The 15919-nt window shown below is 42.3% G+C and overlaps 1 protein-coding gene across 1 annotated transcript in view; it reads right to left on the reverse strand.

Moving 5' to 3' along the window:
• Positions 1-1988: 1988 nt before the first annotated feature.
• The window catches only part of gpc4 (glypican 4), a 28626-nt gene continuing 14695 nt past the window's right edge, over positions 1989-15919 (reverse strand). The window contains exons 2-9 of the mRNA XM_026330769.2: positions 12509-12667; positions 7311-7708; positions 6768-6933; positions 5846-5976; positions 5603-5749; positions 5276-5400; positions 5023-5195; positions 1989-4943 (exon numbers count right to left, since the gene is read on the reverse strand). Coding sequence (XP_026186554.1) covers positions 4714-4943; positions 5023-5195; positions 5276-5400; positions 5603-5749; positions 5846-5976; positions 6768-6933; positions 7311-7708; positions 12509-12667 — 1529 coding nt within the window. The 3' untranslated portion in view covers positions 1989-4713. The remainder of the gene's footprint in view (positions 4944-5022; positions 5196-5275; positions 5401-5602; positions 5750-5845; positions 5977-6767; positions 6934-7310; positions 7709-12508; positions 12668-15919) is intronic.

Consider the following 15919-nt stretch of genomic DNA (forward strand, 5'->3'; position numbering starts at 1 on the left):
GCAGGCGAAAGGAAAAGAAGAAGATTTGGAAATCAAGGTCCCAGAGTCCAAGTTGCTTGATGTCCAGTGTAAAGTTCCCACAGTCAGTGTTGATTTGGGGAGTCATGTCATCTGCTGGTGCTGGTCCCCTGTTTTATCAGGTCCAAGGTCAGCGCGGCCTTCTACCAGGAATTTTTAGAGCACTTCATGCTTCCCACTGCTGACCAGCTTTAAGGAGATGCTGATTTCATTTTCCAGCAGGACCTGGCACCTGCACACACTGCCAAAAGTACCAATGCCTCATTTAAGGACCATGGCGTCCCTGTGCTTGATTGGCCAGCAAACTTTCCTGAACTTTCCTAAACCTCGTAGAGAATTTTTTGGGTATTGTGAATAAGAAGATGCGAGACACCAGACCCAACAACACAGTCTTCTGAAGGCCCCTATCAGACCTGTGCTTCCATAACACCTCAGCAGAGCCACAGACTGATCGCCTCCATGCCAGGTCACATTGCTGAAGTAATTCAGGCTAAAGGAGCCCAGACCAAGTATTGAATGCTGTACATGTTCATGCTCCATACCATTCACTAGTCCAACATTTCCGTGTTAAAAATCCTTTTTGTATTGGTCTTAAGTAATATTCTAATTTTCTGAGATACTAAATTTTAGCTTTCTATTAGCTGTTAGTTATAATAATCAAAATTAAAATAAACACTTGAAATATATCGAGTCTCTGTGTAATGAATTTATAAATAAATAAACTTTTTGCTGATATTGTAATTTACTGAGATGCACCTGTATAATTAATTTATGGGCCATAGCCAAGACCCTCTACATGTTTGACCATTTGTGAAAGGGTTCAGATTATGCACGGTAGAAATACTTACATACAATCTTTGCTATATTGTAGTTTCAAATCATTTATAGTGCATTCAGAAAGTCTTCAGATCCCCTTCACTGTTGTCATTAATCTACACTCAGTGCCACATAATGACTGAGTGAAGACAAAATTTTAGGAATATCTGGAAATTTATTAAAAGGGAAAAACTAAAATATCACATTTACATTTAGATCCTTTGCAACAACATGTGAACATTAGCTCAGGCATCTCCCATTTCTCTTGATCTTTGCTGAGATGTTTCTACAGTTTATATAGTAAATTAAATTAATTGGACATGGTTTGAGAAGGCACACACCTCTCTCTATAGAAGACCCTGACAACTGTCAATGCATATCAGAGCAAAAACCAAGCCAAAGGAGGTCAGAGGAACTGCCTGCTGAGCTCAGAGACAGGATTGTTGATAGGCACAGAGCTGGGGAAGGCTACAAAAACTTTCTGCAGCACTGAAGGTTCCCAGGAGCACAGTGGCCTCCATAATACTCAAATGGAAGAAGTTTGGCACAGCCAGGACTCGTTCCAAGAGCTGGTTGCCAAACTAAGCAATCGTGGGATAAGGGCCTTAGTAAGAGAAGTGATCCTGAGCTCCAAAGATCCTGTGTGGAGATGGGACACAGTTCCAGAAGGACAACCATCACTGCAGCCTCCACTGAAAACCAGGTACCTCATCAGCTGCCCAATACCATCCCAACAGTGAAGCATGGTGGTGGCAGCATCAAGCTGTGGGGGTGTTTTTCAGCAGTAGCGACTGGGAGACTGGTCAGGGTTGAGGGAAAGCTGCATGTAGCGAAATACAGAGTTATCCTCAATGAAAACGTCTTCTTCAGCGCTCAGAACCTCAGACTGGGCCAAAGGTTCACTATCCAACATGACGACGAGCACACAGCCCAGCCAGAGCCCTGACTTGAACCCTGTTGAACATCTCTGGGGAGACCTGAAAATGGCTGATTGTCCCCATCCAACCTGACTGAGCTTGAGAGGATTTACAAAGAAGAATGGCAGAAAATCCTCCAGTCTAGGTGTGAAAAGCTTGTTGTCCCATACCTGAAAAGACGAGGCTGTAATTGCTGCCAAAGGAGTCAACACAATCAAGAGTATTAAGATAATGAGACCATTTTAAATATAGTCAGTCTTTATTTCAACAAGACTAAGAAATGTTGTTTAATATACATTTTTCCTTACAATTTAACGTCTATTTCATCTTGTTTTTCCATAACATTTAGGAGATACTCTGACAAGTAAAATCTGGTGTATTGTTATGGCCTCTTTTAGAGACATCTAAAAATGGCTGCTCTGTATTTACACATTTTTAAAAATTCTTTTCAGTCAAGTCACCACTCTCTCCTAAGAAAGTGAGTCCTTTCTGTTCCTGTGGGCCAAAGGCAGATGGAAAGGTTTCAACACCTGTCCAACTCAACTTTAAAGTCACGAGACTGACGTTGCTCTGCGGATCAAATGAACATGCGTCAACTGGAACACCTCCTGCTAGCTGGGAAATGTTGCTGCCCTGGCCCGCAAGCACAGACATTTACCATCATCACCCAAAACATTTCCTCTGACCTTCAGAAAGTTGGGTTTCTTCACACTTGACACAACTCTTCCACATGATAGGAACACATGCACAAAACCTTGGAGAAATATTGGTGGAGCACAAAAATCTGAATTGAACCAGTTATCTGCAGAAATAATACCAAAACAAGCTCCTAAAGAACAGCTTTGTTATTTCAAATGAAGGCTTTGGTATTGTATATAGGTTGCACAGATGTTTTATCAAATCTTTCAACATCATAGGGTCAGTTTTAATACTGATGTTCCAAGGCTTAATTTATAATTTATTTGTTAATTGGGAACATCACTTTTTTTAATTAACCTGTCAATCTCAAAGCCAAACATGAGGAAAATCGGTTGTGTCCAGTATTTATCACCTGCAGGCAAATTTTAAACACTCAAATCCACTTTTCACTTTTAAGAAAATGCGTATTTAAATCTCAAATTCAAATACTTAGGAAACCTTCTGAACGCTGTATTTCGGATAATCTGTCAGTTCTAAAAGCATATTTGAATTGACATTAAAATATATGCATAAGCTCCTGTACAAAAGCTATATGAGGGAGCAAAATGGCCAGGTAATGCAACTCAGACTAGAACATAGAAAAAAATCATTTGCTGTGCTTGTCAAAATGGCAAGAATATACTCAAACACCATTCAGGGAATCTGAGAAGATGGATACAAATCATCATCTGCATTCTTTTCACCTTAAGAAGTCGCTAATAATGTACCAAGGTTAAAAAAAAAAAAGACATCAGGCACCATACACTGCATTAATTTTGGTAGCACCTGTAGCACACCAACATTTCACCTTGAACTGAAATGACAAGAACGTGAGGATAGGTAGCTCAAATGGATCAGGATATGTCCCATTCGTACTGACAAAGACAATCTGAGAGGTATAAGTGTAATGTGGAACAGGGACGAGGGCAAAAAAAAAAAAAAATCCCCAAACCTGTGCACACTGACCAAAAGCAAAAGTGCCCGCATGTTCTGTGCACACTTCCACCATCTCAATCTAGCAGTAACATCCACTGTAGTACCTAATATATATCTTCATACCAAAAATAGCTAAAAATTACGGCACCTCTTCAAAAAAAACAAACAAAAAAAAAAACAACAACCCTGTATTAAAATAATCTTTCCTTGCTTTTATTTGATCAAAGCACTGTCTTTTGTTCTTTGTCGCTGTTTTGTCAAATGCTCTGAACATACGTCACCACTGATTCTTTTCAAAGAGTAAGACTGTATAGATTCAGATTCTCTGTGCTGAACTGAGCTTACAGTGCCAAAAAGGGCTTTCAGGACTTGTCAGCTTTGCCTTCTTCAGGGGTAATGCCAGGGGAGTCCTCCTTCCATACCTTTCACCAGGATGCTAGGTCCATATTTCAACTCTATCAGACACTTTCAGCTCAACATGACTAGACTGCAATGATAACAAGGAACATGCATGAGGTATGACCTTACTACTGAAGTGTTTAAAATGATAAAATTAAATTAGAAAATCGATGAGGAAATAAAACGTTAGGCTGTCGTAATATTTATAGCAAACATACAATATGCATGTTTGGGCTCACAGAGGATCCCAAAAGCTCTTCTAAAGAAAGATTTTATCTTAATACCTGTGCTGTAACTCCTCTCACTGAAGTTCTGAGATGAGCTGTGTTAAAGCTCCAAATATTCCTTAGTTGAGCTCAACAGCTAGCTTCATGATCTGTGTGGGCGAAGTATGTGAATCTATAAATCTACATTCACAAACAAAACATTCACAGTATGCACATTCATAATGTGCAACAAGGATGTTATGAATTGTGTTATGAATTCACAACATGTTTTGTTGATCTCATAATAATGGAAAGAAACAACACCCTCAGAAATAAGAAGATATGTCCCACCGCAGGCACGCAATGTTCAACCAAATATCCTGCTTACTATTTAGTTACCAGATGGAAATCATTCAGGAAGACACACCAATGAATTATGAGATTAAATTGCCAAAAACAGACAATTATATAATGCTGCAAACATTGGCTCCAAAAGAGCTATAAGGAGCTGATCTGTGGGGAAAAAAGGATGGAAAAAAAAAAAATTATATTGCTGTACACTGATGTCCTCAAAAACAATAAACAAATAATTAAAAGCAAAGTTATTGTAATATTAAGAAGAGTATTCCCCTTAGTGTCGGACAGTCCAAGGTCCTGAAGGCAGTCTTATTAAAGTCTCTGACAGTCTTCCCCATTGCTCTGACATTCCTGGTCCTTCTCTTCCACTCCCTATCAAGTCAGTTTTATCTCAAGTGAGGAGCAAGTACGGCCAGGGCCAGCCCACAGAGCGCCAGCGTCATGCTTCCACGTGCAGCAAAGCCAGCTGATGAAGTTTTTCTCCCCACGCCTTTAATAACTGGAGGATTGCCACGGTTTGATGGAGTAGAAAAGTAGATGTCTTGGTCTTTGCCACAGGATGGAGAATCGCAACCGCTGCCGCTTTCCTCCCCTCCACTACCATCTTCATCTTCATCTGGGAACAAGGTCAGATGTGTGTGAGAATGACATTATATAACGAAGACAATCAAATGAAGAATGTTAACCATCCTCACCGTTATCAACAGAGATGTCATTGCCACTGTGAGCAGCTTTGAGCCTGCTAGTCATTTCTTTCAAAACAGCAATCTGACTGCGAATCACAGTGTCTGGCTTTGTTATATCCACATCCACGTCAGGATTTGATACCTGATTGGCCAGACCGTTGCCAATGACGACCGACTCGTACCTGTAGAGAGCAGGATTCAATTTGTTGAGACATCACATTCTTTACACACAGTATTTCTGTAGACGTATCAGTGATCTTACCTGCTTTTTGCTGTTCCATTCCAGCACTCATCCCCAGGTGCAATCCTCTCACCTGCACACACAGTGTCTGGCAATGTGGACCAGAACTTCTTTGCATGTTTTAGCTTCTTCTTCACATCATTTGTCTATGTAGAAAAAAATGCAAAAGATGATGTCAGATGCAATATTTGAAAACAAAACTAGACTGGCTGTGCTCCAAGTTTTCTTAGACATTCAAAAAACAAAGTGCATAAACTTTAAGCTTCCATAATTTATTAATATAACAGAAATGGCAACCAAACTTCTTTTGTTAAGTGTGCAGTTATCTTAGGTATTTCTCAACCCTACCAGTCGATCTAAGCTGGTCCCAGCAGCGGTGGTGGGCCTGGCATCAGGACTGTAGGGGCGGAAGCGGCCAGTAAAGCCTGTTTCTTTGACAGAACGTTTTGAACGGAAGGCCATGTTTGTTTTGGGCTGTCCACAACCCTGGAAAACCTGCCACAAGTCAACAAGACATAAGTCAAGTAAATGAAACTGAATGTTTTTTTTTTCCTTGGTCTTTTTTCTTAAATACTGTAATATGATACTGACTTTTTGTGACACTTGCATGCTGTTCTCCTGCATGTTCATGATGGCCTCTGAAATCTTCACATCAATGGGATCCATGACAGACTCAAAGTTAAAGGGTCCTTCAAGCCTCTCAACTAGACTAAGCATGGCATCTGAAAAGCAGAAGATGAGAACATAAATTTAAAAAAAAAAAAAAAAAGGTTGCATTTTAATTCAGTTTTTGGGGATGTAACACTAGGTGGCAGCATATGCCCACTGCTCCCCAGTGAAAGCAGACTTTAGACCATGGCAGAAACCACACTTCTCAGTAGCAGTGTCCACAGTCAGGGATAGACACATGCAGTGCTATAGAAGCATGCAGTCAAGTCGAGTAGTACAAATATAGTACATACAGAAGAGAACAGTGAATATGTGCAACACCCTGAATGCAATGAAACTGATCTTTGTCTATTTACACACCACAGGAACTGCATTCACCCTGTGCGCCACAACTTGTACAGCCCCCATCTCTCTGGGTAAAAAAAACCTGTTTGTGCATGATTCTTTACAGTAAACACATTTCATTTGTTAAACATGCTCTTCTTAAACTGAAACACATTAACCTCAGCAACTACAGTGTAAAAAATAATCCTTCATGTAATTACTCCACTTCCATCCTTCCTCCAACCCTGTCACATCACACTGTGTTTCCTGCCCACATGGGGAAAAGAGAGTGCATGTTTAAATAAGACTGGATTAGATTACGTGAGATTAGATAAAACTTTAATGATCTTTGGTGAAACATGAGCACTAGAGTGGCAACTTGTAAAAGAACGCAAAAGCAGGGAGTTGTATAAATACACTCTGTTGCCAAATCAAACACTTTGAAGCCATTAAGGTCAGGGCAGGGTGTGTTCACGGTCACGTTTGTTCAGCAGTGCCTAAGGTTGTCCTTGTCACTTACCAAGGAAGTTGTTCCATTCTGTGTCCAGGTCAGCCTGGTTGGCCAAACACCCACGCATTACGTTCAGACAGTAATTTTGGCAGGGTTTAAGGGCCACTTGGCCTGAGCAGTAGGGACAGTACATCATCTTCATAACGGCTCGCACACAGCTGGGAGAAGCACTGACCTGGAGGAGGCAGGGGGCAGTTAACAGGCTGTTACTGTATCAAAAACACCAACACAGGCACATACTTTTGACTCTAAAAAAAAAAAAAACTTCAGTGGTTATTTTATAAGCCAACACCACAAAGAAGTACAATTCAGTCATCAATGAATCACTCACTAAAGTGGAAAAACATGTCATACCAGTACTGCCAAAGTGGTTTATGTTATCAGACACCTTGTAATATAAGCACAGCTAATTTTTCCAAGATATGATGTCAGAGACTCAGAAGGGAGGGATGGACATTGCTTTGGGTAAAATGTTTCACCTCCAAGTAGTAGACTGCCTGCTATAGCCTTTTTTAGTAAAATTAAAAAACTGAACATGCCCCAAACACTTACCGTAGAAACTTTATTGACCACCTCTGGCATGAGTGCTAGGCCTCGCACAAAGGTACGTGCAGCGACAAAGGACCGCGTCAGCTGAATGCGGAGTTTGCGAGGCACATCGCCAAAGGGCTGCAGCTGCTCTGTGTGCCGGCTGACACACTCCATGTAGGCGTCACTGAACTCATACTGAACGTTAACCAGCCGGAACATCCTCTCCAGGAGGTCGGCCCAGAAATCTGACAGCATGGAGTCCAGGTTGACTGTGCTGCTGCCGGAAATGTAGTACCGAGTCAGGGCCTCGAAGAAGTTCTTGAACAGCTCTGAGTTCTGCACGTACATCATCCCGTATGTTCGCACAAACATGTTATGTAGAGAGACCTCTGCATTTTTCAGAAGCTCACGGAAAAACTCTGCAGAGAAAAGGGCAGAGAAGGGTGTAGAGGTAGATGAGTGTCCTGATAAAACGCCAAGGAGCCAGCACAAACAATTTTACATCTTTGACATTTAATAATAAAGCTTTTAAGGAAATTTAAAGGAAATGAAGTTTGTGTGATGGAAAACATATTGCTTGGGACATCTAAATGGACAGAGTTGACTTGATCAATAGTTAACCTGATTACATTTTAATTTTTTTTTTTTTTTATTAAGATGATTTTACCTGGTTGGTCACAACACTTTGAGATTGACAGACTGTGGGGTTTTAATGACATTCTGCTCGTCTCAACAGGTACAGCTTCCACATAAGTTCTTATGAGAGGCAGAGCAATGCATTATGGGCAGGGGATGGTTGGGAATGAGGAATGAGAGAAGCGGGGAGGTTTAGAGGTGGAGCATCTCCGAGAGGCTGAACTAGGCGCGCTGTTCCTCGTCTCTGTAGACTTGCCATTCAGCAGAGACATCTCTCCACATCAAGCCGCTTCAAACTGACAACCATCAATGGCATTTTTCTGTTGTCACATTCCATTCGCTTCCCTTTCTCCCAGCTTCTCTTGGACTGTCCTTCAGAAGCATTTTCAATAGGATTACTGAATAATGCGACTCCCCTCCCCTCCCGTATATGGACCTGTACCCCCCCATCCTGCCCTGCATCTCCCTCCCTCCTCTGCTTTCACTTCATCAGTTCCTTCAGAGACCTCTCTTCACAAGAGACAGAGAACAATGACCTACTTCATCCTTAGGAATGTCCATCACCCCCCTCGCTGCTTTCCCCCTCCTCTAATAATCCAGGCCTCCTCTCCCACGGACTGCCCCTCTTTGCTCCTGACTTTCTTAATCTGAACAAAATGAGAATTCCACAGAGTCTCTGAAAAATACTTCACATTCAGTCTCACATGCGTGCATACACTCACACCCTTTCACTTATCTTTTTTTTTTTTTTTTTTTATCTGCTCTCCTTTTCCCCCTCACTTCCTAATGTGCACAAACCTCTGCAGTTGTTTTGGGTGACCTCTGCCTGGCTTTGAAATGTAAAGTTCCCATGCTCTCACAGGGGGAGTCACTAAACGCTGCCTGCCATCAACACACACACACACACACACACACACACACACACACACACACACACACACACACACACACACACACACACACACACACACACACACACACACACACACACACACACACACACACACACACACACACACACACAGAGTCCCTAAGTAGCACTGCCACTTCCACTTCAGACTGACACACTAAAAGAAAAAAAATAAGGTAGGGGAGGGTGAGAGCGACTTGGGGTGGGTTAAGCTGAGGGCTTTTTTAACTCCAAATCCCCACTGTGTCGCCAAGGATACCGGAAACACTGCAGCCCCTCCATTTACCTCCCCACCATCACTGCTCCCCTTCCCCTCCAACACACATACAGAGCCGGGGGACAGTGAACCAAGTTCCACGCTCCATTGACAGATTAAAACAAAATGTCCATCCCACCCCTGGAATGCCATACTAGTCACAAGTTTAAAGTCAGCGAATGGAGACACAGGAGGAAGAGGCAACAAGCAGGAGGAGGAATCTGAACTTCTCTGTTTCCTTTCAAGAGCTGATTAAAGCGGTGATGCCTATATGCTATATAGAGTCCTATAATGAGTGTAGACAAACCCACTGGTTAAAAAGAAAGTGGTGTGTGTGTGTGTGTGTGTGTGTGTGTGGGTGGGTGGTTTCAGCAGCAGGGGCAACGATGTGGCTCTGAGGGTCTGAAGTAAGAAAAGCATTATACTTCAGCCATCTTGCATTGTCATTAAAAACACCTTGTGACGTGGAGCCATCTGCCAACAGGCCACGGAGCTGAACGCTCTCTCAGCATTTTTCCATTAAAAAATCATGCCAGTCGCTCAGCCAATGATCAGGAGGATGTGGGTGAAAGGTTACAGGGGAGAGGGGGTAAGCTGTAGCTAAATGTATGGGAGAGGAGCGACTACTGCCTCTGTGTGGGTCCCTCTTTTCTGTTCTTCCTTCCCTCACCGTCACCATTTCCACATGTTGCAGTTATGAGTGAAGATCTTAGACCCAATCCATCACAGGAACAGACGAGCTGACAGATCTCCTCCCACTCCTTCCCTCCCACTTCCTGCTCTCCAAGGAGCCCCCCCCCCCGAAAAAAAACTGTGTCCCTATAAACTCTGCTCCTCCCAGTTCCAGCCCAGGCAGTAATTGCATCCTATTTGTGCCAATTAGTCCCTGAGCTTCTCCACTTTTCTCATGGGATGGGATTTTGTCCCTCCCACTGTTGTACTTCACTGCCTCAGATGGCTGTCTCTCAGTGTGTGCATATGTGAGAGTCTGGAGGCAAGGGGCCTTAATCCAAGTGCTTAAATCCCAGACATAGGCTTGCTCTGCTGGACAGGGTCAGTGCAACAGGACAGAGAGGCTGAGGCCAGGACAAAACCACAGTGAGGAGACATGGAGAAGGGAGAATTTTTTCTGGCTCTGTTCTTAATTGGCCATGACTCCTAGCTCAAGGCACATGGTAAGATCCTGCCTAATCACATACACCACTTCCTGAGTTTGTTAGTGTGCGTTACTGCATCTGTCTTCATGTACATTGCAGGTGTGTTTATGCACACATGCACTCCATTCTTCAGGACCAGTTAGCTCGTCATCACTACGACTTCCTCTGTGCCAGTTTCTCAGACGAGGGGTGCCTTCATCTTGGTATCATGATGTGATGACAGGAAATAACAGGACAGCAACCTGAGTCTGTCAGTGTATTCAGTGCGATGGCCCAGGTGGAAGAGACCACAGCAGGCCTTCGTAAAGGGATCCCACATCTGACAGGTCAAAGACTGCAGCAAATGTCTACAGTGATGAGGACGGGGCACAAGAGGGGAGCGAGGTAAATGAACCTTGGGGAGGAGTTTAAATGTTTGAGATCTTCCCTCCTTGCATGATTAGTCTGTCATCATAAAAAGATTTAAAGTTAGATCTTAGAGGAAGATTTGTCCTAAAACAGCTTGTTTAGTAGTGTGATGTATGTAGGTGTAAACAGATTTTGACATCATGTTGAAAAAAATTCCAACCTGAAGCCACAGTGAAGTTTGACTGCAGATTTTCTTTTTAGCTGTGTAAAAAACAGTGTAAATCGTCAAGACAATTGAGGTTCTGGTGTCCGTTCATTCATCAATCAAAAGACAGACAAGTCCTTTTTAGTTTCACCATTTTTCTTAGATGTTTAACAACGGTATAGGAAGACATCCATCACAAATTTTGCAGATAATGAATACTTCCATCACCTAAATCTCCAGACAGTACAGCAAATACAGTGCAGCTACAAGAAATGTCACCTTTTTTCAGGAAACACTGTATCTCATAACATCAAAAAAAAAAAAAAATCTGAGATAGCTGTAGAAGGAAGATAAGGAAAACGTAGTTTAATGTGCAGTTGATTATGTGCTAATCTAACAATTCCATTTTAAAAGAAATGCAAAATTCAAAAATTTTCCCAGATATATAATATATAATCTGACTTCAAGGTAATCCGACAATTTCAGAATTTCAATTATTATATTAATGTTTTTGTTAATTAATATAGAATCTACAAAATTGTTCATAAACCAAAATGGAAATATTCACTGGTTTCTGCTTCAGAAATGTGAATATTTCTGGTTTTCTTATTCTTCTATAGCAGCAAACTGATATGCTTGTGTTCAAGACTGTTGGCCAGACAAAACAAGACATCTGAAAAAAGCTGGCTCTTGTGGGCATTTTTTTAAATCACTTTATAGAGTAACAATCTAGAAAATAAAGTAGATTAATCAATAATCAAAATAGTTGTAGCCCCTAAGACGATGTCTCAGACAGAAGTGACTGGGAAAAAAAAAAAAAAAGGTTAGCTGTTCAAAGAAAGGGGTTTTTTGAGAGAGAGAGAGGGAGAGATGCATGAGATGGGGACAAAGGGCGGCAAGAGAGGAGAAAAAGAGGGGTGGGACGGCCCGCGCAGCCACTGCATTCCGACACGTCACATTCCTGTTCACATCTGGCTGCAATACACACGCTCCCTGTGAATGACTATCCCTCACTGCCTTTCACAGGCATATAAGAGCTGAAGGTCTCTGACCTGCATATACATGAGTACACACAGACACATCATGCACATCACCAGCTTTAACAAGCAAAAATCTACAGTATTTTAGAAACTTTCAAATCCAAGGCTTTTTCTTTATCGGTAAATCTGCTGCGAAAAGTCCTCATCCTGTTCTCACTGTGTTCAAGCTTCTTGACAGGCAGTAAGCACGACTGGGTGGCTGTGGGTCCTCAAGACACACCACTTGCTTGGTGACTCAGCATACTTGCATGTTCCCATGTACTCCCACTCTCAGCAAAAGAAACTCGATCCCAATATTTACAGGCAAACACACATGTGCTAACACACAGAGGAAGAGGAAGTGCAGAGAAGGCTAAATCTCTGGATGTGTGTGGTCCGGCTCGAAGCGTGCACGCCTCTCTGGAGAGAAGGGAAGCGAGGTTGTGGGGGACCAAGCTGCAAGGCGGGGTGATGGGGGCTAAGGGGTAGGGGCTAAGACGTTGAGAGACAGGTGGACCGGCCAACAGACACAGACTTACTGTCTCCGCTGTGGGCAGTGCACTGGCAGGTGGGAGAGTCCATCAAAAATCATGTAACACAAGTGCTGCTATTGGGACACTACAGCCAGCATTACAATGTAGTCTGAAAAATGGCAAGTGTGCGTTTGTTTGTGTAAGTGTTTGCTTACTGTCAAAGTGTTCGTGCTTCTGTTTGAAAGTGGACTGTAGGTTGTTACTGAGCCTGGAGACAGGAGCATTCATGTCCAAGTGGCTCTGCTGGCTCAGCTTCTCCTCCATCTCCACTGTGCAGCAGGAGAAACCCTGCGGACACACCTTCAGGGGGGCTCCTGGAACAGATGAGGACAGCACAGTATTAAAACCATCCTATCACCCTATCAACCTTCCTATCAGTCACGTTAGAACAAAAAAGCCCAGCACTGACACAACAGGCGTGTTAGAATACAAATGTGTTCAGCTAGGGTTGTTTTTAATTAAACTGGAGAGAAAGTTAAAAACATACCTGAAGACATTACAGCCCCATTCTGTATCAGTGCATTTACGGAGTGGCTTTCTGAATGTGTGCAGGGTTGCAATACATTAAGCCAATTGGTCATTGTTGGTATCTTGCTTGTTTGAAACAGCGTTACATATTAATGATAAGCACAGTTCCAGTTTCTTTGGAATCAAAGCTTCGAACTGTTTACACAATCACCCCTCACCAAATCAAATGCACCTTGGCTGAGAAAACCCCTTTAACTGCACTTAAGTGGATTAATTGCAACACTCAGTTTAAAGCAGCCTTTAGTTAGCCACATTATAGAGCCGTGTCCTGATTGATATTCCAGTGCTGTAGCTTTCTCTGAGTGCAGTGTCCTAAAACACAAATATTAAGAATAAAGGCTGACTTTAGTCACGTGCACATGTTTCTAATAATCATTTTGGCATTGCACCTACAGACAGCAGTAGTTCACATTTTGAAAAAGGTTTTCCAATGCACAGAGCACACAAGAAAGTCTGGTCAGCTTTAATGTGAATGTGGAGATCACCTTTTCAAAAACATATATTTATGACTGCCACGCAGCATCACACATCTGACTGCCATGTGATGCATTTTGGATTTGGCCACATTCTCTTTTTAATGCTAAAACAAATACAAACAATACCAAGCTAGTCGCTTGGTACAGTATAAAGCTGCCTGCTTAGGTGGCCATCAAATGCCCAACAGGAGATGTTTAATGTTTTTATGAAGTTAGAGAAGCGTTTTGAAAAGACTAGCCAAAAGTCTTAAAAACTGCTCTTGGTTCTCTAATCAGAACCATTATTCAACCTTAATTCCACCTAAACCTAAATACTGTCTTTGATAAAACAGCTGTCATCTTTGTCAAAAGTGAGTTTAACATCCAATTAAATGGAGGGTCAGGGGAGGACGAATGCAGCTGCAATAATGTTTTGTTTAAAATGTGGTTGTTGGAATTTGGAAGAACACAGGGATCCTTTCACTGCATCCAGGGCCCACTAAACGGCCTGTTTAGTTTTCCCCACCAGCTCATACTGTGACACGAGGTTACTGCTACTTGCAGGGCCTGCATGTGATATATGGAGCACAGCCTTCAATGTTTTCCTCCATTTATTAAAATACACATGAAACATCTCAGATTAATCTATCTTATATTTATTTATTAGTTTGTTTTATATGAAATGCATGGCTCTTTTATTTAAGCTACAGGAAACTAAAAAGTGACTACTTTTTTCCTCACTTAAATTTGTTCATGTTAATAATAAACTATGCCTGTTATTTATTGGCTTGATCATTGCTGTAGTTGAAGGTATGGGTTGTTACAGTTGTGTTTTTATTAAATGCACAACTGAGGGGTTTTTTGTTATCTTCACTTCTGGTTGCCATGTTTAATGCGTTGCCATAACAATGGGACAAGTGTCCGCCCCCCCCATCAGGTTGACAGTGTTATCATTGTTTAAGACACTGACTTACAAGGCGAGTCTTGTTTTTTTCCTGTACTCTGTATAAATAAGGAAAAAAACATTTATAAATGAATAGAAATGTGTGTATAAATATTAAGCTAATCACACTGCACATAAAACGGACAACCACAGAAGTTTCCTGCATGTCTGAAAAAGTAGCTATGATGTTAAATAAAAAAATAAGATAAAATAAAAAAAAAAAACTCTCTCCAATCTTAACCAACGTCCGTCTCTCTCTCTCTCACACTCACTCACACACACACACACACACACACACACACACAGACAGAGGCAGAGCTGGCAGCCCCTACCCAAACATATTCACCCATCACATCACTGCTCAACACATGGCTCTTTGTACCAGCATGACTAGAGGTACAGGGAAACTGCACACAAACACAGACACACAGAGAACCTCTGGGTGAAATAGCCATACAGGCCCCTGTGCTTTGCCCACAGCACAGGCACACCATCAAATGGCATATGCCCTTGTGGAAAACAGCCCTAGTTACCAAAATACACAAATAAAAGTAAGATGGTCAATATTTCACAGGAATGTCTGTACAAATGTCACATTGTTAGTGCAAAGGATTAAGTCTGAAGATTCTTAGCTAATGCATACTTTGTGAAAACATCTTGGCAGCCAATTTCTCAACCCACTGGGAGAAAAACGGCACCGTTAGAACACAAGAGGGTGAACCATTAACCAGAACGGCTAGATCCCATAAAAATCAACATCAGTGCTGGATTCTGCATGACGTGTTTCACACTATTTTCACAGAAAGCTTTGTCATTATATGCAGTATGTGATGGTTTCTCTGCCATCACTGGCATTAACAGTCATTGTGTGAATGGTGAACCGACTCTCTGCTGCCTTATGGAGCTCCTTACATGGGCCTCTCAGGCCTCCAGCCTCCCCAGCACTTTAAGATGTAATAAGACAGAACATTGTTCAAGTGTCACTCAGAAGAGGAAAACTGCCATTTATGGTGGTCAAAACAAGAGAGCACAATCTTGTAGACAAACATGTGCCTGTGTGTCATGCTATTCATCAGCTCTCTGCTGTTTTCTGGGTTTCCTTTGTGGAGAGACCACCATCTCCTTTAACTGGCTCATAAAATAAGTCACTTCCCTTAGACATTGTCCTGCCTCTCAAACTCTGTTCTCAGAGGAAGGATGGTGGGGGAGGTGAAAATGCCTCACAGACAAAAACCAGATTAGACACCTCACTGCCCCTCTGCCTGCCATCATGTGCCCCTGAACCAGACGGACCTCAGGGTGCCTCCCCACCTCTGCCTCGACCGCCACCACCACCCCGGAGACTTAACCATCGAGGTCAGGGGTTAACAGCCAGTCCTCTGAGAGAGGTCCTGTCCTTTGACTCTCCCTCTCCGCCAGCCAGCACATCCAGCACACACAGCAACTCCTCACCACCCAAACACTAATCACGCTAATAATAACACCAGCAACTGCATACAAAACCCCTCCACAGATTCAGATTCAACCAAATGTTAAAAAAAACAAAAAAAAACAAAAAAAAAAAACACACACACACTTGCATAAAATATATATAGAAAACCTTAACAGTTGTGCTCTAATCTCAAGTCATACAGGTCCAC

The sequence above is a fragment of the Mastacembelus armatus genome, chromosome 10 (genome assembly GCF_900324485.2).
Source record: "Mastacembelus armatus chromosome 10, fMasArm1.2, whole genome shotgun sequence".
NCBI classification, from domain to species: domain Eukaryota; kingdom Metazoa; phylum Chordata; class Actinopteri; order Synbranchiformes; family Mastacembelidae; genus Mastacembelus; species Mastacembelus armatus.